The following is a 24,828-nucleotide window of genomic DNA, read 5'->3' on the forward strand; positions in this document are numbered from 1 at the left end:
CTCAGTGGTTAAAAATCTGTCCTGGAAGACTTGTGCCAGCATGCCCCACTTACTAACATGACCTTTTGGGTATTAATATGGGGGAAAGTTGTTTCCATTTGTATTTGCAATCCAAAGTGGCGTCGTGGACCTTATTTTTAAATGGTAGTTAAGAACAGGAGCTTTGGAGTTGACAAACCTGGGTGTGGCCACTTACCCGACTGCCCAGAGCACATAAATACTATCAGACTGCTAATAATAGCTCAAAGACTAATAGCTACTATGTAATAACACTTAAAGTAATTTGCTACATGCTAGGCATAACAATGGCTTTAAAATGTTATTTATTCATCCAGTATTGTGTATCAATATTAATTAAATCTTGGAATTTGGGAAAGAGACCAGTTACAAGGGTCATGAAGTTATATCAATATGGCAGTTAGAGTACAGCACTCTTTTCCCTATATTTCTGAAACACCTTATTTGTGTACCTATGATGGCAGTTATTTCATTCTCTCTGGCATCATGGTATTATAGGAGATGGTTTTCACAGTGATTTCTTCATGATGAATACTGTTTAGTCATTTTCCTTTTCCCTCCAGACTATTAAAAATTATGTATTTTGCATAATAGGCACTCAGATAATTGTTAAAATGAAATTTTTATTTTGCCAGCAGTCTTTCCTTATTCTTGCATGTCTTGAAATTCTTACAAACTCCTTGTAAAGCTGTAAAGGGAGAAAAAAGGTTAAGCAATCTTGTTTCACAGAAGAAGATTCTTAGACCGATATAAGGTCACACAGGTAGTTTAAGGACAGGCTCAGGACTAGGATCTCAGTTTCGTTAATGTGGTTAGTCATTTGTCAAAGAGTGAGCGAGGTGCCATGCTGGGCTCTATAGTTCTACTAATTAAGCACAAAATCTTTGCTTTCAAAAAGCTGGCACTATACTGGGGGGAGGGGCAAGTAAAAATAATCCTATGAATACCAAGCGATGTGACAAGGGCACTACAGGGAAATGTGGGCTGATATTGAGTTGATGTCCAAACTAGCATGTTGGCCCAAATACGGAAATGTTTTTATGTCATTGATCAATAGACTCCTCCCCTGCTATCTTCTCCCAGATATTCCCATGATCCAGAAACTAAAGGATTAATGCACTAGTATCCAGAACTCTGTGCCAGTTGTTGGCATCAGGCTGCTGTTCTGATTGATCATTCCCAAAGCAAAATCAGTTTTTTTAAATATATCTTTTTTTGAAAAAAGATTATTTATTTATTCAGAGAGAGAGAGCGAGAGAGAGAGACAGAGACACAGGCAGAGGGAGAAGCAGGCTCCATGCAGGGAGCCGGACGGGACTCGATCCCAGGTCTCCAGGATCACACCCTGGGCCGAAGGCGGCGCTAAACTGCTGCACCACTGGGGCTGCCCTAAATATATCTTTACATATTTTCAATATCCCCCCTGAGAAAATGCATAGAGAGTTAGATTTTGATGAGAATGTAGCTCAGGAGAGGGACCTAATTCTGAACAAAAGATTAAAAAACATTTCAAGAACTGGGAAAAGACTTTTAAAAAATCTAATTATAATATGTTATAGAGAATTAGTAAAATCCATATATTATGTAAGATCATATCATGGAGTAAACTGAGTGAAGGCTATAAAAGACTCTTTTTGCAACTTCTTATGAATCTTTAATTATTTGAAAATAAAAGTTTTTTTTTAATGTGAAGGAAGCCTAGGTTGGTATTATTAATTACAAAGATATTCAATATGCCATTGCAAATGGAATTCTGCTTGTGCTTAATTAAAATACACAAATTTTAGTGAAAAAAAAGATCAAGTCTAAAATGGATCTGAAATATTTCACATCACCAGTTTGCAGTATAACATAGGCACATCTTATGATGGTCAGATATACAGGACTTGGACTTATGAGAGGTCCCTCCTCCTGAGGATCTCCGTCACACATGCCCATTCCCCATGATGCTCATGGCACCTGCTACATGGTCCATTCCTGGAAATATAGATTGCCGGGTAGTCCTGGGAAACACTGATTCACAGCTGCCATCATCACTTCCCTCAGCCATCACTTGGAGAACTTGGTCAGGAAGGTTCTAGAATCTTCCCCTTTGCACAAACTGGAAGTATTCGGTTCAAGCAAGGACATAGTAATTATCCTTAAAATCTCCCAAACCAAAGGCAGACCTCACCACACAGATGAGGCATGACAGTCCACAGGACTTCCTCTTTACTCTCTGAGCAGTCTAACTGAAATTACTAGAATTTTAGAAAGCCATTTCTCCTTCTTCTTCAAAGTCACAGGATGGGTAAAGACAAGCTCAGTTTGCATTACTAGACAGAACACGAAATCTCAGTCTGTGGCATCAGCATGCAGATTTAAAGTGATCTGCATAGCTTTCTTAGAGATCAGTGGGTGGATGTTTGCCTTATATAAAAATAAATAAAGAGCCCATTATGGTGAGTTTCCCAAAACCAGAGTCAGCTCCAAAGGCAACTCCAGAAGCCAAAACAAAGGACAGCTCCCTTGGATGAAATTACTTTACACACAGCGCACACACACACACACACACACACATATCTACACACACAATTGTGCACATACACTTACATATTTGAGTCTAAGATTTTACTTACTTTACATACACATATATATGTTTTAGTTTTTCTGGTACCCCACAAGAAAATAAAATAGATCAACATAAACACACAGCCACAAATGAAATTAAACTTTAAGAATATCTTTTTACCCCTCCTCTCAGTGCATGTAAATACACATGAATGAACACATATAGTCACTCTAATGCAACCAGTAGGTGAGGTGCATCAAAATCATACATTAAATAGCATATGAGAAATTCCCTATCTGCCAAAGTGCGGAGGTGTGCTGACCAGAGCAGAGGCTGGGATGGAAATAAGCCATAGAATGTTAGCATTAGAGGTATGTTAGTTGGTCTCCAAAGATGGCCCCAATGTACTACTTTTCCTAGTAGTGACACTTTTGTGTGGTCCCCTCCCACGATAAATCTGGGCTGACCCTGCTATTTGCTTTAACCAGTAGAATGCAGTGGAAGTGATGCTGAACAATAAAAGCATTTGTAACAATCGATTGCTGTATAGAATTTAAAATAAAAGGTATTATATATCTTATTGTCTGTTGTGTCTATTCATTTTTTATAGTGATAAAGTATAAAGTACACACCAACACGTACAAAAGTGTGTATATCTCACACACACACGCACGCATACACAGACTTTTCCCCCAGAAAGCTGGTTGTTGAACATTCACCAGCACCATTGGACTTGCCTCATCTCAATGTACCTTCCTGGAGCTGTAATCATCTGAAAACAACTAAGTCCTCAATCCTTTTACTCTGAAATTCGAAGTTACTAAAATCTAGCAGAGTGGACTGAGGTGGCCCTTCAATTCCTGTGATAGGAAATACAAAACAATCATTGTGATAAAACTCCCCATGAGGACAGAAAGAGCCGGGAGCCGTGGGCTCGCTTCTGCATCATGCAAAGGAAAATGATGATCTCAAGTCTATGAGAAGCCTTGGCTCAACTTTCAGAAAGGCAAGCTTCAAGAGAACACCCGTGGCAGTGACGCTGAGTTGCCCCGCCACAGGGAATTTGGGGTGATCTTGACGTAGAGCACTTTGGCATAAAGACCATGGGCCTCTGTCCCAGGTCTGGCCTGCCAGAGTCTCAGCAGGCAGTGAGATCTAGGCCTCTCGCCCCCGGGGGTGACAGTACTGAGCAGAAACTTCTCTGCACACAGCACAGGTTTCAGCTGAGCAAGCAGGCAGCAGCCCGGAGTACATGCAGGAGGCTTCGGGCTCCAGGAGGTCAGTCTGACTTTCAGCTTCAGAAGCCAAGCTGGGCTAATGCCCCAAGTCCCAGAAGGCTTTTGGCTCTAAGTAAAGTTTTAGTGTCAGATGAGATTTATTTTCTAGAGAAGTAGCAGAAGCTTAATTTTAAAACGGAAGAGGGGAGGGGGGGTGAGGGGGAAGGAGAGAAGAAAAAAAAAACATTTTGCCTGGTCTTTAAAGACCAGCTCTAAGTTGGGTTCAAATGGCCAAGGGCATGACGTTCATCCTTAAAACGGAAGTGAAGTGGGGATGAAAGTTCTCACATAAGACACATCCTGGTAGGTTGCCAAAGGGCAATGTCTTAGCTTTTACTGGAGAGCTTGCGACCAAGCCAGAGGTGGGGAACTAAATGCAGAGAGTGTTTCCTAAAGGAAGAAGGTATTTTAAAATGTCTGGTTATTTATTTATTTATTTATTTAGATTTTATTTATCTATTTGAGAGATAGAATGAGTGGGGGAAGGGGCAGAGGGAGAGGAAGAAGCAGACTCCCTACTGAGCAGGGAGCCCCATTGTGGGACTCAATCCTAGGACCACCCCCCAACCCCCATGACCCCCCAACCCCACCTTGCTGAAGGCAGACACTCAAACAACTGAGCCACCCATGTGCCTCTGTATGGTCTTTTTAAAGAACTGTTTCCTTGCCCTCCAAATTTGAGGCCCAACCAGGGACAGACCCCGTGTTACTAAGTTCCAGCTGTAGATCTCACCTAAGTCACTTAAACCCTCTGAGTCTCTGTTCTCTCATATTGGTAGAGTAACACCCGCCTCCCTGGAGTATTGTGCGGGTCAAATAAGAATACAGGTGAAGTGCTTGGCATATTGCAAATGGCCATACATGGTAGCGGGGATTGTTTCAATCAGACTTAGATCAGCCGTGCTTCACACTAGATTTTTTGGTCTATGACCATGTTCAGCTTTACTTAGGGCTTATTTCTTTAAATGTTTCTCTAAAATTAGGAATTTCTTCCTTAATGGTTTCTACAGAAAAAGTTGTTGAGGATGTTTGACGAGAATAGGTTCCTGGGACTTAGGAAAAACAACCCAGTTTGACGTGTAGTCCTATATAGGTACTATCATTCATCTTTTAAAAATGTTACCTAAATTTCAGGCGTAGTGTGTAGAGGGAGAGAAACAGCCTCTAAAGGACTGTGCAAAGCAAATTTATGAGAACGTGTATATTTGGCGGGGGGGGGGGGGTCCCCCTGGTGATTCTGATGTGCTCCCCTAAATATGTATTTGAATGAATGGATTTCCACACCCTAAACCCCACAGTGGAGACTCTCTGGGAGCATGTTCAAATTCTGTTGCCAAGCTGTGCTCACTTGCCCTAATTTCCAGTTAACTTTAGCATGCCCAGAGGGTATGGCACAACACTTTTAGACGTTCTGAGGACTTACCAGACAGATATTTCGTGTCCTGATAGGTCCCTGGCTCTGTCGGGGCTTGCCCTGCCCTCACCTGAGCCAGAGTCCGCACAGGTATTTATGGGTGGCCTCGCTTTGTTCCTACAGCCTGTTTGAGGGAAGAGCCCTTTATTTAAGTCCGGTGTCATCTTGACAAGTAGCAGAAGTGGGATTCATTCTGCTCTTTTCACAGGGACTAATATGTTAAGTTAGCATAACTTTGGGTCATTAGCCTCTTCTGAAGACTCTATGGAATTCTTTATAACCCCTTACAGACGTTGGTGCCAGAGTGGGAGTTCCACCTGCAACTGCCAGAGAGTTGGTTTGGCTCTGATTCAAGTGCCACTCCTTTCTCGACTGTGGTTCCTGCATTCTGTTCAGACTGAGCTTCTAGCTTTATTCTGACTCATATGCTAGTGTTCTTGCCTGAAACATGTGACTTCTCCCTCTACTAACAGGCTAGCAACGAATGATGGCCCGCTGTGATTCATGGACATGTGTGATTTTCCCTGGGAACTTCACAAATGTGAGGAGGGAGAGAAATCTGAAGGATACCACAACAATTTCAAATCAACAAAGTTAGGACTTGGATTTTTTTTTTTGTCTTGTTTTGTTTTTTGTTTTTAGGTTCAAAACTATTCCCAGAATTCAAGTATCAATGAGGTATGCCAAATTTCATTTCCACAACCCTTCCCAAACGTTCTCAGGAAAACCATGGAAACAGTTTGAATCCCTGCTAGTCAATTAGGTAAGGGCCTGGAGTAATAAGATTAGGGGTTATTGGTATATTAAGGGTATAGGTATTGGGATGTTGTGACTTCATTTATGTAATCCAGCCTGTGAAACCTGAGACCTAGGAGTTATTGGCAATACGACGTCACTGTTGTTCTGATCCAGTTGTCTATGCCTGGCAGCCCTTGGGTGTTTCAAGCACTATCACTACTTCTTAGTGGAGCCAGACACCTGATTATATCACTGCTGAGACTTCACAATCCAAACCCCAACAATTCCATGGTGATGTAGCTTTAGGCTAGCCTCCAATTTTACTGGACTTAGCATAAATATCCTCCCATTCACAAGGGAGCACTACTTTGTGCTAGGCTCCTGAAAGGGATGCTCCATAGTAAAGATTTCTAAGCTCCATGGAATATTCTCTGGGACTAAGCTTGACATCATTCAAATTAAGACCTGACCCTCACACCACCCCATGCTGAATATATTGAGGCCACTAGTGTCAAGCTGATACCGCCTAGAGTGAGGGGGGCCAACCCCTCCATCCATTAGCCCAGAGTCTGACGTCTTCCAGGAGATGGTTGGGACTAATCCACTCCACACTCCCCATTCCTGTTTCCCTTGCTACATTAGTCACTGGTTTTCTATCACATCCGTGGTCTGGAAGTATGGTCCTTGAATCAGAGCATCCACATCATTTGTAACACAACCTGTAATACAAATTCTCAGGCCCCACCCAGATCCACTCCACCATAAACTCTGAGAGTGGGTCCTAGCAATCTGTGTTGTAACAAGCCCTCCCCCGTGCTTCTCATGCATATTAAAGTTGGGAATGACCTCACTGGAACACCATTCCCATATACTCCATATTTCTCTGTTCCCCCTCCCCTCATTGCTTTCCAATGTACCTTGTGGAGTAGCTGCTCCATGATCAGTAAAGTCTCCTTCACCCTCCACATCTTCCAGGAGTGTTCTCCATACCTTCTTGCATTACCTGAAACCTGTTCTCTTCTAGAGCAGCCCTCTGTGGTGGTGGATATGCATTCATACCTCTTTACTGCAGGATAGGTTCTTGTCTTTCTTCCTCTCCATTAGAATTTCTAAACCATTACTTCTTCCCCACCCTCTCATAAAAACGCCTACATTGAGGCTCATGCCCTGTGCTTATACCACCCTGCCCCCTTCTCATCGTTCAAGTCTTTAGTACCAGCCTCATCCTGGGTCACTTTGAAGTCCATTGGGTTGGCTAACACCTGAGCCTCTCAAACTCTTGACCGCCTTATCTCCAATGACCTTCTTCCTGGTCCTCTAACATGGACTCCCACGGTACACACAGAACCTGTGCCCCATGGAAACCGCTTTCGTTCTAAAACCAGAAACACAAGCATCACATTCCTGACCACAAATGCTTGCATTATAGTCTACTTGACTAGCTTTTTCCCATTATGAGCATTTTCCAACCTCTTTGGGGTATCTAATTCTAAACGTTCCCCTTTAACTCTCTTTGTATAGTCACCTCCTTTGTTCCCTTCCCAGCTTTGATTGGATGGCCTATCCTTTCAGTCAGTCTTTTGCATAAATCTTCATTTACTTTGTCTTTCTGACCTTCTGTCTCTACTCTGGCAAAATCCCATCATGGTTGACATCAACTATCAATAAATCAGATATTGAATAAGCACCAACTTCATGACGGGTACTTTCATAGGCACTTAAGAAAGATGTAAAATGGATAAGTCAGATCATGGCCCTGGCCTTGTGGAGTTTGTCCTCTATTGGAGGGTGGATGGCGGTGAAAAAAACAGGCAGACAGGTATTCAATATATGTCAGGATCATGGTAAGTGCTTCCAGGAAAAATAAGTGCCAAGAAGGGAGATGGAAAGTAATGGGAGTGGGAGGATGGGGAGAGGAGGGCAGTGCTATTATTCTAGGCACCATGGTCTGAAAAGGCATTATGAGGAGGTGACTTTTGAGCAGAGACCTGAATGAGGTGAGAACCAAGGGATAGGAGGAGACTCCACAGAACAGCAGGTGCAAAGATCCTGGGGTAGGCATGTGTTTGGTGCAAGGTGACAGCATGACTGACATGCAGAGAGTGGTCGAAGATGAGGGGGGGAAGATCCTTAGAGGATACACCATGAAGGTCTTATAGATCCAAATGAGGACTTGGAAGTTTGATTGTTCCTAAGAAGCCACTGAGGAGTTTTATGCCTTTAACGGAAATGGTCTGACTTTCCTTGGAAAACATCACTCTGGGGACTGTGTAGAAATTATGCTGTGGGGAAGGAATGGATGGAGCTGGACACATAAGGGAATTCTGCTGTGGTCCAACTGGGAGATGAAGGTGTAACCATAGACTTTCTCTATACTTTTCTCTGAAAGTGTAGTCCCTGAACCAGCATCATCCACATCATCTGGAAATTTCTACTGCAAATTCCCAGGCCCTACCACACTCATCTACCCACATTTATTAAGCCCTTGATCCTCACCCTTACAAAGACCCTCATCTGCAGAAAATAACTCTCATTTCATACTTCACGGGGCAGGGGGCGGGGGGGAAATAAAGGAATCTATCATGGAAGAATTTTTCCCTTTCTGTCTACCGTATCTATAAAGTTATCTCCTTCCAGTCTATTCATACTAAAGAGGTATCCCTCCTTCTAACTGTGGCCTCTCCATCTTATTTGTGTTTACAGTTCATGCATGCTCAGGTCTCTACGAACATGTTAAAAGTAATTTACTCCATCTCTATCTCCAGCCATCATTCTGTCCCAAAGCCAAACAAAGCTCTTGGAAGAGCTGCTACATTCATTCTCTCTCTCCTCTAATTCTCCTGCCCTCCTCCACCTACCTGAACCTTTGATTCCCACTACACTGAAAGATTCCTCACCAGGTTACCAATGACTCTTGCTGCTAAAACCCGTAGAAAACATTGAGCCATGTCACACAGGTATGCCTGTGCTTTATGTTAAATTATTGGAATACATCTGAACCAGTTTTATAAGGAGCTGCCATCCCAACCCCACCCCAGTATATCTTCTCTCTCCCTGTTTCAGATACTCCTCCTTTTTTTTTTTTAAGATTTTATTTATTTATTATGAGTGAGAGAGAGAGGCAAAGACACAGGCAGAGGGAGAAGCAGACTCCATTCAGATCCTCCTCCTTAGATCCCCATCACCTAGTAACTGAGCGGTTAATGCCAAACACAGCAAGGATCCTCCTCCCCTGACTCCCCTATCAGGCTAACTCCATTCTGATTGGTTTGTGTGTTATATTTTTTAGTATAACCCGTATCAGCTAAAATCAATAAATACTCTAGACTCCTTCTTTACTGTTCAGGATCATTTAACACAGTCAACTATCTGAGACAATCTCTTCCGTTGATCTCTGTGATGCCACACTCTTGATTTTCTTCCTGACTTTCCCTATTGACATAACCTTTAAATGTTGATATTGTCCTGGATCCTCTTCTCTTTAGTATCTCAATAGATCTCACTTATTTTCACCTCATGCTTTCCATTACCCTTTGTATATGAATGAATTCTACATTAAATGTTTAATCAAGCCTCTCCTCTGAACTCCAGACCTGACTCAAATATGGTCAGACCTGACTCAAATATGCTGCTTAGCATACCATTTGGATGTCTCATCATAAAATCTACAAATGTAACATTGTACTTCCTAGCTCCCCATCTGGTCATTCTGCAGAGATGATGGTTCTACCTTCCACACAGATGTACAAATCAGAAAGACAGGAGTCATCTGTAACTCCTCGCTCTCCCTTACCATTCCCTCATATTCCAATAATTACTGTTTCTATTTAATCTTTCATTTTTTTAAAAAGACTTTATTTATTCAGAGAGAGAACACATAAGCAGGGGGAGGCGGAGAGAGAGAGAGAGAGAGAGAGAGAGAGAGAATGCTAAGCAGACTCCACAATGAGTGTGGAGCCAGACGTGGGGCTCGATCTCACGATTCTGGGATCATGACCTGAGCTGAAATCAAGAGTCAAACACTGAACTGACTGGAACCACCCAGGTAACCCCCCACCCCCATTTAGTCTCTTTCTAACCTACATGGGTATATATTAAATTCATTCCATTTGCTTCCATATACCCTCCAGTCTCTGGTTCAAGCCACCATCACCTCTCACCTCACTGATTATAGTAGCTTCTTGTATTCCTGCATCCATATTTGCTTCCCTCCATTCCATTTTCTCTAAAATAGCCAGAGTGATCTTTTACAAAATGCAAATCTGATTAAACCAATATATCCTGTTTCACTCCCCTGGGGTTCAAAATGAGGTCACATTCCTCTTAATGTTCAAATCAGATGAGTTAGAGCCTTCAGCTTGTCTGCTTGGTGTGATAACTTCAGATTCCAAAGGTTCAAATTGTCTTAACAAATGGAACTGGAAAATATGCTCGTATTCTCTTTGACTGCTTGACTGTCAGCAAAACACCAAACTGTGCTAGTCCTCTGTCCTTGGGTAGTGTTTATCCATTGCAGTGTGATCTGCAGTGACCAGGCACAAATGTCCACCAAACAGCCCAGGGTAATCCTTATCCAGTGAAAGAAAGTGTTTTGATGGTCTAAGCCCAACAGTGTTTCAGTTCTGGAAGTAGGGGGCTGGAATCTTCCATTATAAATATCATATTTAGCTATCATGGCTCAATGCCACAGTAGGCCTGGGACCCAAATGTTAGAGTCCTTCCCTTACACGGCTCTTTTAGTTCATACATATGGACAAGGAGTGATGGTGGGTGTCAGAATCTGCTTACATTTCCCAAGGCAAAATCTTACTGCCTTTGTGAATTTGTGCATGCAGACTGATCTGCTCTTGCCCAGGCCTTAGGCCCAAATGCAGAAGATGTTACCAGAGGTCAGCAGCCTGGGCCCCAACACTAATCAGAATGCACCTGAAGCCTAACGAGTTAGGGTATCATCTACTTCTTCCTGAGAAAGAGGATCGTTTTTAATCCAAATGTCCCTGACACTCTCTAATTCCTGCCTTTAGTAGGTGGTCTGACCCTAACTCAAGGTAGAAACACAGGGGAATCCCAAGGGCTATCTTTACCCTCAATCACATTTAACCAGCCACCAATCCTTGATGATTCTACTTATGAACACCCGTAGAATTCAGCTCTGACACATAGTTGTTAAGCTCTTCTTTGTTCTTTTACCATTTTAATCAGTTCCTATAGGTCACCCTGGCCTGATTTCCAATCTAACCTCCATATTGCATTCATTTATCTTTCTAAAATATAAATCTGATCCTGTCTCTGTTCTGTTTAAAGCTCCTTAATTAATCTCCATTTATCTATTGCAAGGATGGGATTCTTAATCTGAGATGTATGAAGCAGAAGTCAATGGATGGGCATCAGAAGAATTGTGAATGATATGCAAAACTGTATGTGCGTATTTTTCCAATGAGATAGCTCGTGGTTTCTGTCAGAGCTTCAGGGGAATATATTTCCATGGAAAAGCTAAGATCTACAGTTCAAGCCAAAGCTGTTTAGCTGGAATGAAAGGGATTTTCGTGACCTGGTCACTGCTTACCTGGCCAGTCTTATCATCTGCATTTCCCTCCCTACCATCCCTCTCCACTTAATACTCCAACAATATAAAACTGCTTATGATTCCTAAAACACACCATACGATTTTATGCCTCTGTGTGCTTTTGTGCATACTGCTCTCTCTGCCTGCAATGCCTCTTTCCTTTATTTGCTCTTGTCTGCTTGTAAAATCCATCTTTCAAAAATCCAGCTCTGGCAACATTTTCAGAGAGCCTTCTCTGGTTCCTCCTATACAGAGTTAACCACTCTGACTTGTGAGCCATCTCTCTTTCTTGTACAGGCTTCTGGTTTTGCCCAAATTTGTGCCCATAAGAAAGTGAAATATTTTAAGGAGACATTTATATTAAAATATAACATACATACAGAGATCTGCAAACTGTTTAAGTGTGCAGTAGTTCAATAATTTTTACAAAGTGAATACATCAGTATAACTGTCACTCTCACATCAAGAAATAGAATATTGTTCTTTCTTTCTCTCTAAAAAAAGGGGTTCAGTCAGTTAGGTATATGACTCTTGATTTCAGCTCAGGTCATGATCTCGGGGTGGTGGAATTGAGCCCCATGTTGGGCTCCATCCTGAGTGTGGAGCCTGCTTGCCATTCTTTCTCTCTCTTGCCTCTGTCCCTCCCCCCCCTTCTATCTCTCTCTCTTAAAAAAGATAGAATATTGTGGGGTCCCTGGCTGGCTCAGTCAGTAGAGCATGAAACTCTTTTTTTTTTAATAATAAATTTATTTTTTATTGGTGTTCAATTTGCCAACATACAGAATAACACCCAGTGCTCATCCCGTCAAGTGCCCCCCTCAGTGCCCATCACCCCTTCACCCCCACTCCCCGCCCTCCTCCCCTTGCACCACCCCTAGTTCGTTTCCCAGAGTTAGGAGTCTTCATGTTCTGTCTCCCTTTCTGATATTTCCTACCCATTTCTTCTCCCTTCCCTTCTATTCCCTTTCACTATTATTTATATTCCCCAAATGAATGAGACCATATAATGATTGTCCTTCTCCGACTGACTTACTTCACTCAGCATAATACCCTCCAGTTCTATCCACGTTGAAGCAAATGGTGGATATTTGTCATTTCTAATGGCTGAATAATATTCCATTGTATACATAAACCTTGATCTCAGAGTCATGTGTTCAAACTCTTCATTGCATGTAGAGATTCCTTAAAAAGAAAACTTAAAAAAAAAAAAAAGAAATAGAATATTGCAGGAACCTCCAAAGCCCTCTTATTTCATCCCAGGCATTACCTAGCCTCAAAGGCAATCACTGTTCTGACTTCTTGTCCTATAAATTAGTTTGCCCTTTTAAAAAGCTTCCATACCCTCATATCCAGCTTCTTTGATTCAACATTCTGTGTATGAGAATCACCCATGTTGTTACTAATAACAGTTTGTTAATTTTCACTGCTGTGTGGTGTTCTGTTATATAATTTATTTATCCTTTTCTACTACTGTAGACATTTGAATTGTTTCCATTTTTAGCTACTTAAGAACAGGTTGCTATGAACATTCTTATCTATATCCTTCAGCTACCTATATGTGCATTTCTATTAGGTATGTATCTAAAAGTAGAATATCTGGGTTGTATGGTATGGGAATATTCAGCGTTAGGAGATGCTGCCAAATACTATTCTATAGTGGGTGGGTCAATTTTTTACTCCCATCAACAGTGTTTGAGAGTGCCAGTTGCTGAACAATCTCGCCATTACTTAGCCATTTCAGTTTTTAAGTTTTAGCTACTTTGGTGACTGTAGTGTTACCTCACTGAGGTATATACGACACTGAATTTTATTTTATTATATGTCAGTCTACCCTTCTCAACATTGATTTCCTTTAGGCTGTGGGAACTATGTCTTTTTTTTTAAATTTTTTTAATTTTTATTTATTTATGATAGTTACAGAGAGAGAGAGAGGCAGAGACTATGTCTTATACAGCATTGTGTACCAACATGTACAGTGCCTGGCACACTCAGGTACTAAGAAAGTATTTGTTGAGTGAACAGACTGTTGGAGAAATAGAAGGGGGCTGACAAGTCTTCCTAATGTGAAAATCAAGCTTTTAAGGTAAGTGACTGTCTATTTTTGCCTAACTTTGAGTCAAATCCTAATCATTAGACTTGTCTGAGTGTCTATCCACTGCCAGTGTTATTCATCTGGTACTTTTTCAAGGACTCACTAGCGAGGTACTTCATAGAATTTCCTGGGAATGTATACAGCAGGGCAATGACGATTCTAACCGTCAAGTTAAAAGACACCTTGAAATATAATTGTATTTCCTTACTTTCTCGCAAAATCACATCTAAGCCACCCAAAGCAGAGAAGTTAATCCTTGTTTAAAGATGTTAATCTTTATGTAAGTCCTTGATTAAAGAAGTTAATCCTGTTTAAACCTTGGGGGGTTTGATGCACACCACTTCTCACAGAGATATATTCACTAGGATAGCTTTAATAGGAGAAAAAAAACGGATAATAAGTGTTGGCGAGGGTGTGGAGAAATCAGAAGCCTCATACAGAGCTGGTAGGAGGGTAAAATGGTGTAGCTGCTTTGAGAAACAGTTTGGCTGTTGCCCAAAAACATGAACATGGGGGTGCCTGGCTGGCTCAGTCGGTAGAATGTGTGACTCTTGATCTTGGGATTGTGAATTCAAGCCCCACGTCAGGTGTAAAGATTACTTTAAAAAAAAGAGAAATCTTTGAAACAAACAAGACAAACAAAAAAACACAGAGTTATTACTTAACTCAAGCATTCTATTCTAAGAATATATCTAGAGAATTGAAAACGTATGTTCACACAAAAACTTGTACACAGATGTTCATAGCATTATTCATAATAACCAAGAAGTGGAAACACCCCACATGTCCATCAGCTGATGAATGGAATTCATACATTGGCATACCGTTCAGTCACAAAAAGGGATGAAATATATGCTATAACATGGGTGAATCTTGGAAATACTCTGGTAAGTGAAATCAGCCAGACACAGAGGCCACATACTATATAGGGCCATCTATATAAAATGTCCACAATAGGAAAATTTACAGAGACAGAAATTAGGTTAGTGGTAGCTAGAGGCCAGAGGAAGGAATAATGGGGAGCTCATGGGTACATGTTACTTTGGGGGGTGATAAAAATGTACTAAAATTAGAGAATGGTGATATTTGCATTACTCTGTGAATATGCTAAAAAATACTGAATTGTACACTTTAAAAGGATGAGTTTTATGGCATGTTAATTGTATCTCAATAAAGCTGTTATACAATATGTTGAACTGTTAAATTTACTTTTTTGCATAATGTGCTTCTTACCTGATCTATTTGCTACTAGATTGTATTACTCTTGCAATTTCAAGAAAACAAAGGTTTTAAAAATAGAGGTAACCCTTGAATGAGGGGTTTGAACTATGATGTGGGGGTCCACTTACAAGCAGACTGTTTTCAATAAATATATAGTACAGTAATGTAAATGTACTTTTTCTTATGATTTTCTTAATACCATTTTATTTTTTTCTAGCTTGCTTTATTGTAAGAATAGAATCTATAATACATATAACAGACAAAATATGGGCTAATCAACTGTTTATACTATGAGTGGTGTTTCCTGTCAACAGTAGGTTATTAGTAGCTAAGCTTTGGGAGGGTCAAAAGTTATATACGGATTTTCCACTATGCAGAGGAGGGTGTCAGGTCAGCATTCCTAACTCCCTCATTGCTCAAGGGTCATCTGTACCTTGAATTATGATTTGTATTTTATTCCTGTATTATTACTTCTTCTTTTTCTCTCGTTGAACCAGCCTGCACTGTCCTAAAGAACTGGCCTCTACCATCGTCAGGTGGATGTTAGCATAGCATTCATGAGAAGAGTCACCAGCTCTAACTCAAAAGAATACCAAGAAATATGACTGTGCAGTAGGACAGGGCTGCCGCAGACATTTGGTTTAGACCAGAAGAATCTAGGCAAAAGTTTGCTGGTTCCTTCTCTCGTTGTCCTCCAGAAGCAACATCTTAAGCCAGTATGACCTAGCCCAATCAATGTCCCCTTCTGTTTTTCTCTTCTGGACTCTTGGAGAGGAGAATATGACAAAAAGTGGATGCATAAAACATCATATTAGAGTATACTACTGTTACTTTTGACTACCTTTTAAAATTTCGTCTTCCCCTTAGTTTTTTTCCCCTTGCTCCAATGATCTGAAAAAAAAACCCCAAAAACCTTAAAAAAAAATTCTTTGTATCCTGTGCTTCTCAGAGTGTGGTTTCCAGCCCAGCAGCACTCACATAAGTAGAGGACTTATCAGAAATGTGAATTATCAGCTGCGGGGACTTGCACATACCCCCACTGGGGGTAGGGTCCTACGAGGGGAGGGGCTTAAGTAGGCCCCCAGGTGAGTGTGAAGCCTGCTGGCCTTTTAGCTCCCCTGCTCCTTTCCTGCTCCTCTTCCTCAGACATCAGCTTTCCAGGCATAAGGCACATTAGTAGATTATAGATCTGCTGAGTCACCTTTCTTTTTCTTTCCCTGATCCTACCTTCCCTTTGACATTCTGTTTGTTTTCTCTGCACAGCCTATTTCTCTGAGCATTTTCTCTCCGATCTTGGAATCCGATTGCTCTTGCCCAAATCAGCAACACGTGTTTTGGTCCTTTCCTGCCTAGCTGGGGATTGTCAACATGCCCTACTCAAAAGCCCCTCACAGCATTCCCCAGGAAGAAAGAGAAGGTACCCTGAGAAGAGGAGTTTTTGTTTGAATGTCGATGGTCCTTATTTTGGCAAAAATAAGCATGCTACGTCTATGGAGCAGAGATTGACAAACTTGAATGTGCAAAGGGGAGTTTGTGGTTTATAAAATGCATGTTTCTAAGCCTCAGATTCTGGGCTCTAGCTGCAATATCTGGGGTGGAGTTCAGGGACCTTCATTCTCAGTGCTTCAGGTGATTTGGAAGGTGGTGGGCAGTGCCCATTTTGAGAAACACCCGATAAAGCATGAGCCTTATGGTGAGCTGGGGCTTCCATACCTCTCTCCTTTGCAGAGTCTCCACTTACTGGAGATTTATACAAGAAAACAAAAGTAACAGAGGACCTACATCTTTCAGTAACAATTTCCATGTCTTTAGTTTAGCCATTGAGTGCTTAGGAGACCTTTAAACAGTCTAGTTCTTAGACCCTCAAAAAGGAGAAAATGTTATTAACACCTGAAGGGTAAACTGTTAATGTAGGGGCAGGTCTGCTCTTAGGTGGGAAAGTTATTCTTGACATAATACAGATCCTAAACAATTGTAGAAACAATCCTGAATAAGCTAATTACCTTTGCACTTATATTCTCCTAGCATGTAACTTTGAGATACACAAAGTTTCATTCCTTCTAATGTTGCTGTGAAGGAAATTTTCTCAGATTATTGTTCACAGTGGGCTGTAAGTATTAGTGGAAGAAATGAGTATATACCATGTATTGCCTGAGAGAGACCATGATTATGCATCAGTTGCCAAGATGCAAGATGATAATCTGTTTATAGTTCAGTGTTACATCTCTGCACATCTTCTTTCTATAGACTTTTTTTTTCATCATTGTCATCTGAATTATTTTTACTTGTGAAGTACTGGAACAAATAACTACATTTCTGGCCTCAAAAAATAGAGTTGTCCAATTTCAGCATTATCAGTATTTTCATCTCGATAATTCTGCGTTGTCCTGTGCACTGCAGGATGTTGAAGCATCCTTGGCCTCTACCCACTAGATGTCAGTGCCCCCTCCCCCCCCCAACAAGTTGTGACCACTTAAAAATACCTCCAGACATTGCCAAATATCCTCAGGGGAGCAAAATTTGCCACAGGTTGAGAACCATTGAAATGGGAACATTAAGTGAAGAGAATGTACAATTCACGTAAGTAACTCTATGGAACATTTTAATGCCTGTGGTCAAAGTATTTTTGCTATTATGTTGAAAATAGTGCGTAGCTTCTGAGTGTTCAATTAGAAACGACAGTATTTTGTGAAATCCTAAAAGACTATTCTGGATGAATTGTACCTCTACAGAATATGAAGCATATCTCTAAAAGTGATATTAACTTAAAATTAAGGTGGACACATGAAAATGTAAGTGGAAAGGAATGTTATCTCAGCTGATGACCACCATGTAAGAGGCAGTATGGATCAACAATAAGAATAATATCAATACCATACTGCTATGTTAATATAGTAGGCAATGTTTAATGAAAAAACATTTGCGCCAGGGGGTGCCTGGGTGGCTCATTGGTTGAGTGTCTGACTCTTGGTTTTGGCTGAGGTCATGATCTCAGGGTGGTGGGATGGAGCCCCACGTTGGGCTCTTCAGTGTGGTGTCTGCTTCAGATTCTTTCTCCTTCCCTCTCCATCCCTCCCTGCTAGCTCTCTCTCTCAAAAAAATAAATAAATCTTTAAAAAAACATTTGTGCAAGGCATATTATTGCTTCTGAGAATGCAGAGACAAGAAACTAAACAAAACAACTGCCTTCTCTTGTAAGGCTCAGAGTCTAGTGGGGACTCAAGGACACATGGACGAATAATTACAACATTATCATTTAACAGGGCAGAACCAGAAAAATATTTATAGCTCACTTGTAGTAAAATGACTGAAAAACAAATTTAAAAGACTTTAAAAGCCTTAGCTGTATGAACACTGTAGTTCATACCTAGACTAGGTTTCTGTCAATCTGACACAGAGAGGGAACGTGATTCAGATGAAAGTTCCCCTCTGTTCCTTATTATAAATAAGCTTGGCATTAGTTTATTGGGTGATTGAAGTTGAAGTAGCTGGACTATTTTGCCAAAATGATCAGGATAAGTAGTTCAATTATTCACTTCACTTGCCTGTGAAGACTTCAGAGTGCCGTGGTCTAATGAATGAAATAAATGTCAACTTGGGAGATTTGTGTTATTAAAATATGTTAATATTGAATATAACTTTAAAACCACATCTTTGGAGTGTTTTCCATTTACAGGCATATCTCATTTTATTGTGCTTTGCAGATACTGTTTTTTTTTACAAATTGACGGTTTGTGGCAACCCTGGGTCAAGCAAACAGCATCTTCCCACTTTGTGTCTGTGTCACATCTTGGTGATTCTCATAGAATTTCAAACTTTTTCATCATTATTATATTTATTATGGTGTTCTGTGATTAGTGATTATGACTTGCTTAAAGCTCAGATGATGGTTAGCATTTTTTTTTAGCAATGCTTTTAAATTAAGGCTTATACATTATGTTTTAGACCTATTACTGCACACTTAATGGACTACAGTATAGTGTAAGCATAACTTTTATATGTACTGGGAAACCAAAAAATTCATTTGATTCACTTTATTGCAATATTTGCTTTATTGTGATGGTCTGGAACTGAAATCACAGTATCTCCAGGGTGTTCCTGTATAGGTATATGCTGTTTCTCCCACTGGTTTGCTGGGAAAAAAATTTTCTTGTTTCTTCAGTGATACAATGCCCCCAAGCTACTGCATGGGTTTGAATTAGAAAAAAAAAAGGTTAAAAAAAACAGTAAAGGATTAGAAATCCAGGGGCGCCTGGGTGGCTCAGTTGGTTAAGCATCTGCCTTTGGCTCAGGTTGTGATTCTGAAGTACTGGGATTGAGTGCCACATCATAGCCCCACATCATCACATCATCTGGCTCACTACTCACTGGGAAGCCTGCTTCTCTTTCTCCCTCTGCCACTCCTCCTACTTGTGCTGTCAAATAAAATCTTTACAAAAAAAAAAGATTAAAAATTCACATAAACATAGCTTCAGTTACCTTTCTGTCAAGTAGGAAAGAGATAACTGGTTTGCTGGGACCAAGGCATCAAAGTAAAAGACAGTGATTTGCCTTAAAATGTATTGGTCTTCCTGGACTTGCTGACCTGAATACACAACTGTGAAAATGTCCAAAAACCAAGGAGATGGGATTGGGATCACTGTATTGTAGGAAGTGAGAGCATGGACACAGGTATGTACATTCACCAAATACTTCTGGTTTACCTGGCTTGCTGCTAGGCATTTGATAGCACCTCTTGGTTGTGGGATCATGTGATTCTTTCTGGCCAGTGGGGTGTGAGCACACATGTGGCAAGTCTCTCTGGGGTATTTGACTAGAGATACTCCCTAGTTCTCTTTCCTTATAATAATCAGCAACACAGGAGATATAGTTTCTTCATCAGCCTTAATCTACTGACTGCTGTAAGCATAGCCCTCTGCTGAACCACAATGGATGTGTATCATTTAAGCAGAGCATTGGCAAACTTCTTTCTGTAAAGTAGGAGTATTTTAGGGTTTGCACACCATACTGTCTCTGCCACAACTACTCAACTCTGCTCTGCTGTGGCATGAAAGCAGCCATAGATAACATACACATGAATGGGTGTGGCTGCATCCCCAAAAAGCTTTACAAAAACAAAAGGCCACTTGGCCCTGGACTTGCAGACCCCTGTTTTAAGTCACAGACCTTTTAGGATTGTTACTGCAGCATAAGCTAGCCTACGTTGATATACTGGGGCTGTGAGATGCCCGCCCTCAAGTGAGAATCTTTGTCACCTGTGTTGTCATCTTTCCTTTTTCTTTGAAGAAAAGCCTAACTTAGCTGACCATGGGCCTTTATGCTTCTATGATGGTTACTGTATGATGTACCAGTGAAAGGCGGAGGAGACCCCTCCTTCTCACAAGCCCTCTTCAGTTCAAACCCAAATCATTCATTAAGAGGTCTCCAAATCATTGGTTTCCATACTTTAGAATCATGGGGGGGGGGGGGGGAGGCTTGTGTGTATGTGTGTGATGGTGTTAAAAATGTAGTGCTGTGCTCCATCTCTGGAGTTTCTTGTCCATCTGGGGAGAATTTGTCTAATAGAATCTTTCATGTCTGATCTTAAAGACATTGGTTAAGTTCTAAGGAATAAAGCAGTGATTCCACCCCCCCTCCAAAGTTCAGTGTGCATGCAAATCAGCTGAGGATCTTATTAAAATGCGGATTGATACAGTAGGCCCAGGGTAGCGCCTGAGGTTCTGACAGTGGTAGTAGGCAGGGTGAGCATACTAAGAAATGCAAGGGATTTTAAGTCTTCCTTTCCAGCCTCTGGGCCTAGCAGTGCAGGTGCTTCAATCTTGAATAACCTTAGGCCAATTTTGACTTCTCTCGCACCTTGCAATTTGTTGGCAAATTCTGTTGCCTCTATTATCACGATACAGAGCATCCAGCCACACATCCTTGCCACCTTCACTGTGACACCCTGACCTTGGCCACCACCGACTCTGGGCCATATTATTTCAACAGCCTCCTGACTGGGCTCCCACCTTCGGCGCTCACCCCACTCGCCCTCTCACCTCTAATCCACCCACAAGGGTAAATTCTTTACACAGCAGCAGGAGGATTTCTTTTAAAACCCAGGCTGACCACGTCACTCCGCTGCTTAACACGAAAACTATGGATTTCACTCGGCAAAGGCCAAAGTCCTCCAAAGTCCTCGTGATGGCCCGGGCGGGCTCCAAAACACGGCACCTCTTTTATGTCCTTGACCTCTTCTCCTACCTTGCTTCAGCCGGGGGCCTGCTGGCTGTTCTTGAGCCCAGCGAGCGCGCTCCCATCTCAGACCCCGACACCTGGGTGCTCCCTCTACCTGGAAAACCCTGCCTTCAAGGTTAACTGCGTGGCATCTTTCCACGCGTGTCCTTCAATCTTGCCTCAGGTGCCCCTAAGGGCTTTTCCTGACCACCTACCCGGGTGGCTCTTGGCTTCCTCTCTACCGTTCCACTATGGGACATTCGCTTTTCTTCTCCACGCTTAAGATGAAATTCCGCGAAGACGGTTTCGTTTTGTTCACAACGCCTAGCACTAGAGAGCTCCCAACACGTATTCAGGTGCGCAAGAACACCTGGGCGGGGGGGGGGGGGGGGGGGCGCTGGAACCCACGGCGCTGCACCGGGGCCTCGGGGCTGCGGCTCCCAGGAGGCCCTGATTCCCCAGGGAACGCTGGGCTTCCGTGGAGCCCTCTTCAAAAACCCCTTTTCCGAGAATTTGAATTATGCGCTGGTCATTTACTATTGTCAGACATTAGGTGGCTGAAGTTCCCCGTTGACTGGGGTCTTTAATCCATTTTCTTCCCCCGCTTCGCCCGTGTTGGGTTCACTGTCCACCCCCCGCCCCCGCTTCAGTGACAGGACGGGTCGGTCTGTCTTACCCTCTTGGAGCATAAGAAGGTTTTTTCTTTTCTTTTCCTTTTTTTTTTTTTTGTATTCATGCAACGCTCTTAAAGAGTATCAGGTAAATCCGAGACAAAAAAGAAAACAAGAGCCTAATTTGTTAATACCCGGGCTCGTCGGCTAAGGGTCGTCTTAAGGTACGGAGGGGATGACTTTTAACCCGAGTCCGGAGCCTTAAGGCTGCTACGGAGCCGCGGGTTCCACGCAGGGCTCCTAGGTCACCTGCCGGGTGCACGTTCTGTGCCGAAAGCGGCGGAACCTTTTTTTTTTTTTCGAGACACCTTCCGGGGTGCGCGCGTGTGCCGGCCGTGCACGCGGCGGGGCTTGTGCACCAGGCACTGCGCGCACCCCTCGCCTGCAGGCACCTTTGCCCCCGCGCCCCCCCCCCCCCCCGCGGGCTCCGCACGGGGCAGGCGCCAGCTCCCAGCCAGCGGCTTGACACCTATTGTCCCCGCTGGGGTGCCCGGCGACCCCGCCTGAAGGACCCCAGCCGCGCCGCCGCTCCGCCCGCGAGGCGCCGCCCCGCAGCCCCCGCAGCCCCCGCGGCCCCGCGCCCCCGCGCCGAGCGGGCGCCCCCTCTGTCACCCCCCGGGCCGGCGGCGGGCGCGGGGGCGGCGGGACGAGGCCGGGGCCGCCCTTCCCCGCAGGCGTTCGCGCCGGGCAGCCCGAGCGGCGCGAAGGCCCCTCCGCCCCGCAGGGCCGGCCGCCCAAGTCCCGCCCGCTCGCGGCTCTCCGCCTCACTAGCAGCGGCGCTCGGCGCGGCGGGGACAGGGCGGAGCGGCCTGCGCCCACGGAGCGCACGACACTGCCCGGGACGCGCAGCCACCCCCGCCCCCTCGGCCGCCCCCTCGGGACCTCCAGCGGCCTCCGCGCGCGCACGGTGAGCGCCACCCGGACCGAGGCGCCGACGGGGAACACGGCCGCTGCCCCGAGCTGCCCCGAGTGCCCTTCCCCCGCCCCCCGCCCCCCGCCGCGGGCCGTCACCAGCGCCCTTCTCCTCCCTCCTCCCGCCCCGCTCGGCGGCGGGGACCGTTGCCCAGGCCGTTGGCGGCCGGCGCTGCCCGGCCCCGCCCCGCCCCCGGCGCGAGCCTCGGAGCCCCGGGGCGGGTAGGCCGGCGGGGGGCGGGGGGCGGGGGGCGGGGCCGGGCCGGGCGCCCCGCTGGCGGGTCGCGCGCGCGCCCCGGGTGTCTTCCTGCCCGGGCGGCGCGCGCCGGCCCGTCCCCGTCCCCGCCCCGCCCCCGCCCCGCCCCCGCCCCGCCCCGCCCGCTCGCGCAGCCTCCCGCCCGCTGCGCGTTTTGTCCCGCGTCTCGCCCCGTCCGCCGCCTGACTCGCCGCTCTCGTCCTTCCTCTCTCCCGCTTTTTCTTGTCTCCTCTCCCGGTCTGAAGATGCCGTCGGCCACCAGCCACAGCGGAAGCGGCAGCAAGTCGTCGGGCCCGCCGCCCCCGTCGGGTTCCTCCGGGAGCGAGGCGGCGGCGGCGGCGGGGGCGGCGGGGGCCGGGGCGGCTGCGCCCGCCTCCCAGCACCCCGCGACCGGCACCGGCGCTGTCCAGACCGAGGCCATGAAGCAGATCCTCGGGGTGATCGACAAGAAACTCCGGAACCTGGAGAAGAAAAAGGTGCCAGGAGCTGGCGGGGGCGGGGGGGCTGGATGCTCGGCGGCCCCGGCGCAGCCCCCGCACCCGCGCCCGCACCCACGCCGCGCCCCGCCCGCGGGCTGCTGCGGGAGGTGCCTGTCACCTGGGCCGGCCGCTCGTCGTCGCCTCCGGCCTCGGGGCTGGGACGTGTGGGGCCGGGCGCGTCCTGCCGCCGGACCTGCGGTGATGCCCGCTCTCCGCCCCGAGGGCCCGCGGGGAGGGTGCGGGGTGCGGGGAGGGGCCCGGGGCTGCCCGGCCGCCTCGGGCCGGGTGCCTCGGGCCTGCCGGCGGCCTCCCCCCCGGAGCCGCGCCGGGGCCTGCTTCTGCACCAGGCCCGGTATTGAGTGGGGCCTCGACGTGCCGCGCACCCCCGGCGCCCCCGTCCGACGGGCGCCCCCACGTTTCCTTCTTTGTTCCGATTGTCTAGGTGCCCCCCCCCCCAGCCCCACGCTCAACTCCATCCCGAGATTCTCCGCAGCGGCCCCCTGCCCCTCCGGGACCGTACAGGGCGGGGGGAGGGAGGCCGCCCGCAGGGGGGCCCGCCGGGGGGCGTGGGGCCGGCGGGGGCCGAGGGGTGGCCGGGCCCGCGGGCACATGGAGAGCGCGTCTAACATGGCGGCGGCCGCGAGCGGAGGGAGCGCTGTGCAGGAGCTGCATTGTGAGCACAAAGCGAAAGCGGAGGGGGAGGGCAGGCACCGGGCGGCCGCCCCGGCCGGCCCTCCGCGCCCCCCTCCGGGAAACACGACAGCCACACCCACGAGCTTTTGGACCCAGTAGTTAGCCGTGCTAGGTCGCCCCGTGAGTTCATCTTCAGGCAGGCCTTTTGTTTTACGCTCTCAGCGCAGGACAGTGCACCTACTGTTCAGAGGGACACGTGTGTGCGTGTGTGTGCGCGCGCGCGCGTGTGTGTGTGTGTGTGTGTGTGTGCGCACGTAGGGAGAGGGGCTCCGCGGAGTGAGTCAACCATTCAGCCTCCTGTAAGACTGGAGGTGCAAAGGGAGAAGCAAATCAATAGCACAAAACGGGGTAGTTACGTCTGTAGCTACTATGCAAACTTTTTTGCCTTTTATCCTAAAAATGATAACTTTGCTTGCATGACTTGTACTTGTCCTCTTCTAGTAAAATGTATTTATCATAACATCCTGAATTTTGACGAAGTCCTTTAAAAACGTTTAGTGAGCCATCCGCCTAACCGTATTACTTAAGATGTTGAAGCTGGCCGAAATTTGGGCCGCAGCAAAGAACTTGAAGAAAATGGTGTAGGCCTTAATTATTTTAGTGCTTGTTCAATGATTTTATGTTTTGGGGGGAGTTTTAAAACAAACATTTTTGGATTCGATGCGAATCTGCCTCATTTTCTCTATTTGGGAATTTTACTTGAATTTTTTAGATTTTATTTGAA

At 45.2% G+C, this 24,828-nt stretch overlaps 1 protein-coding gene and 1 long non-coding RNA gene across 2 annotated transcripts in view; one reads left to right on the forward strand and one right to left on the reverse strand.

Moving 5' to 3' along the window:
* Positions 1-306: 306 nt before the first annotated feature.
* Positions 307-22,162, reverse strand: LOC144292751 (uncharacterized). The gene is made up of 2 exons (XR_013360090.1): positions 21,770-22,162; positions 307-706 (listed from the first exon to the last, which is right to left on the reverse strand). It is a non-coding gene; the product is annotated as an uncharacterized LOC144292751 (long non-coding RNA).
* Positions 22,163-23,177: 1,015 nt separating this feature from the next.
* Positions 23,178-24,828, forward strand: part of CAPRIN1 (cell cycle associated protein 1) — a 36,606-nt gene continuing 34,955 nt past the window's right edge. Inside the window, exon 1 of the mRNA XM_077863552.1 lies at positions 23,178-23,408. Coding sequence (XP_077719678.1) covers positions 23,178-23,408 — 231 coding nt within the window. The remainder of the gene's footprint in view (positions 23,409-24,828) is intronic.

Source organism: Canis aureus, chromosome 21 (genome assembly GCF_053574225.1).
Source record: "Canis aureus isolate CA01 chromosome 21, VMU_Caureus_v.1.0, whole genome shotgun sequence".
NCBI lineage: Eukaryota > Metazoa > Chordata > Mammalia > Carnivora > Canidae > Canis > Canis aureus.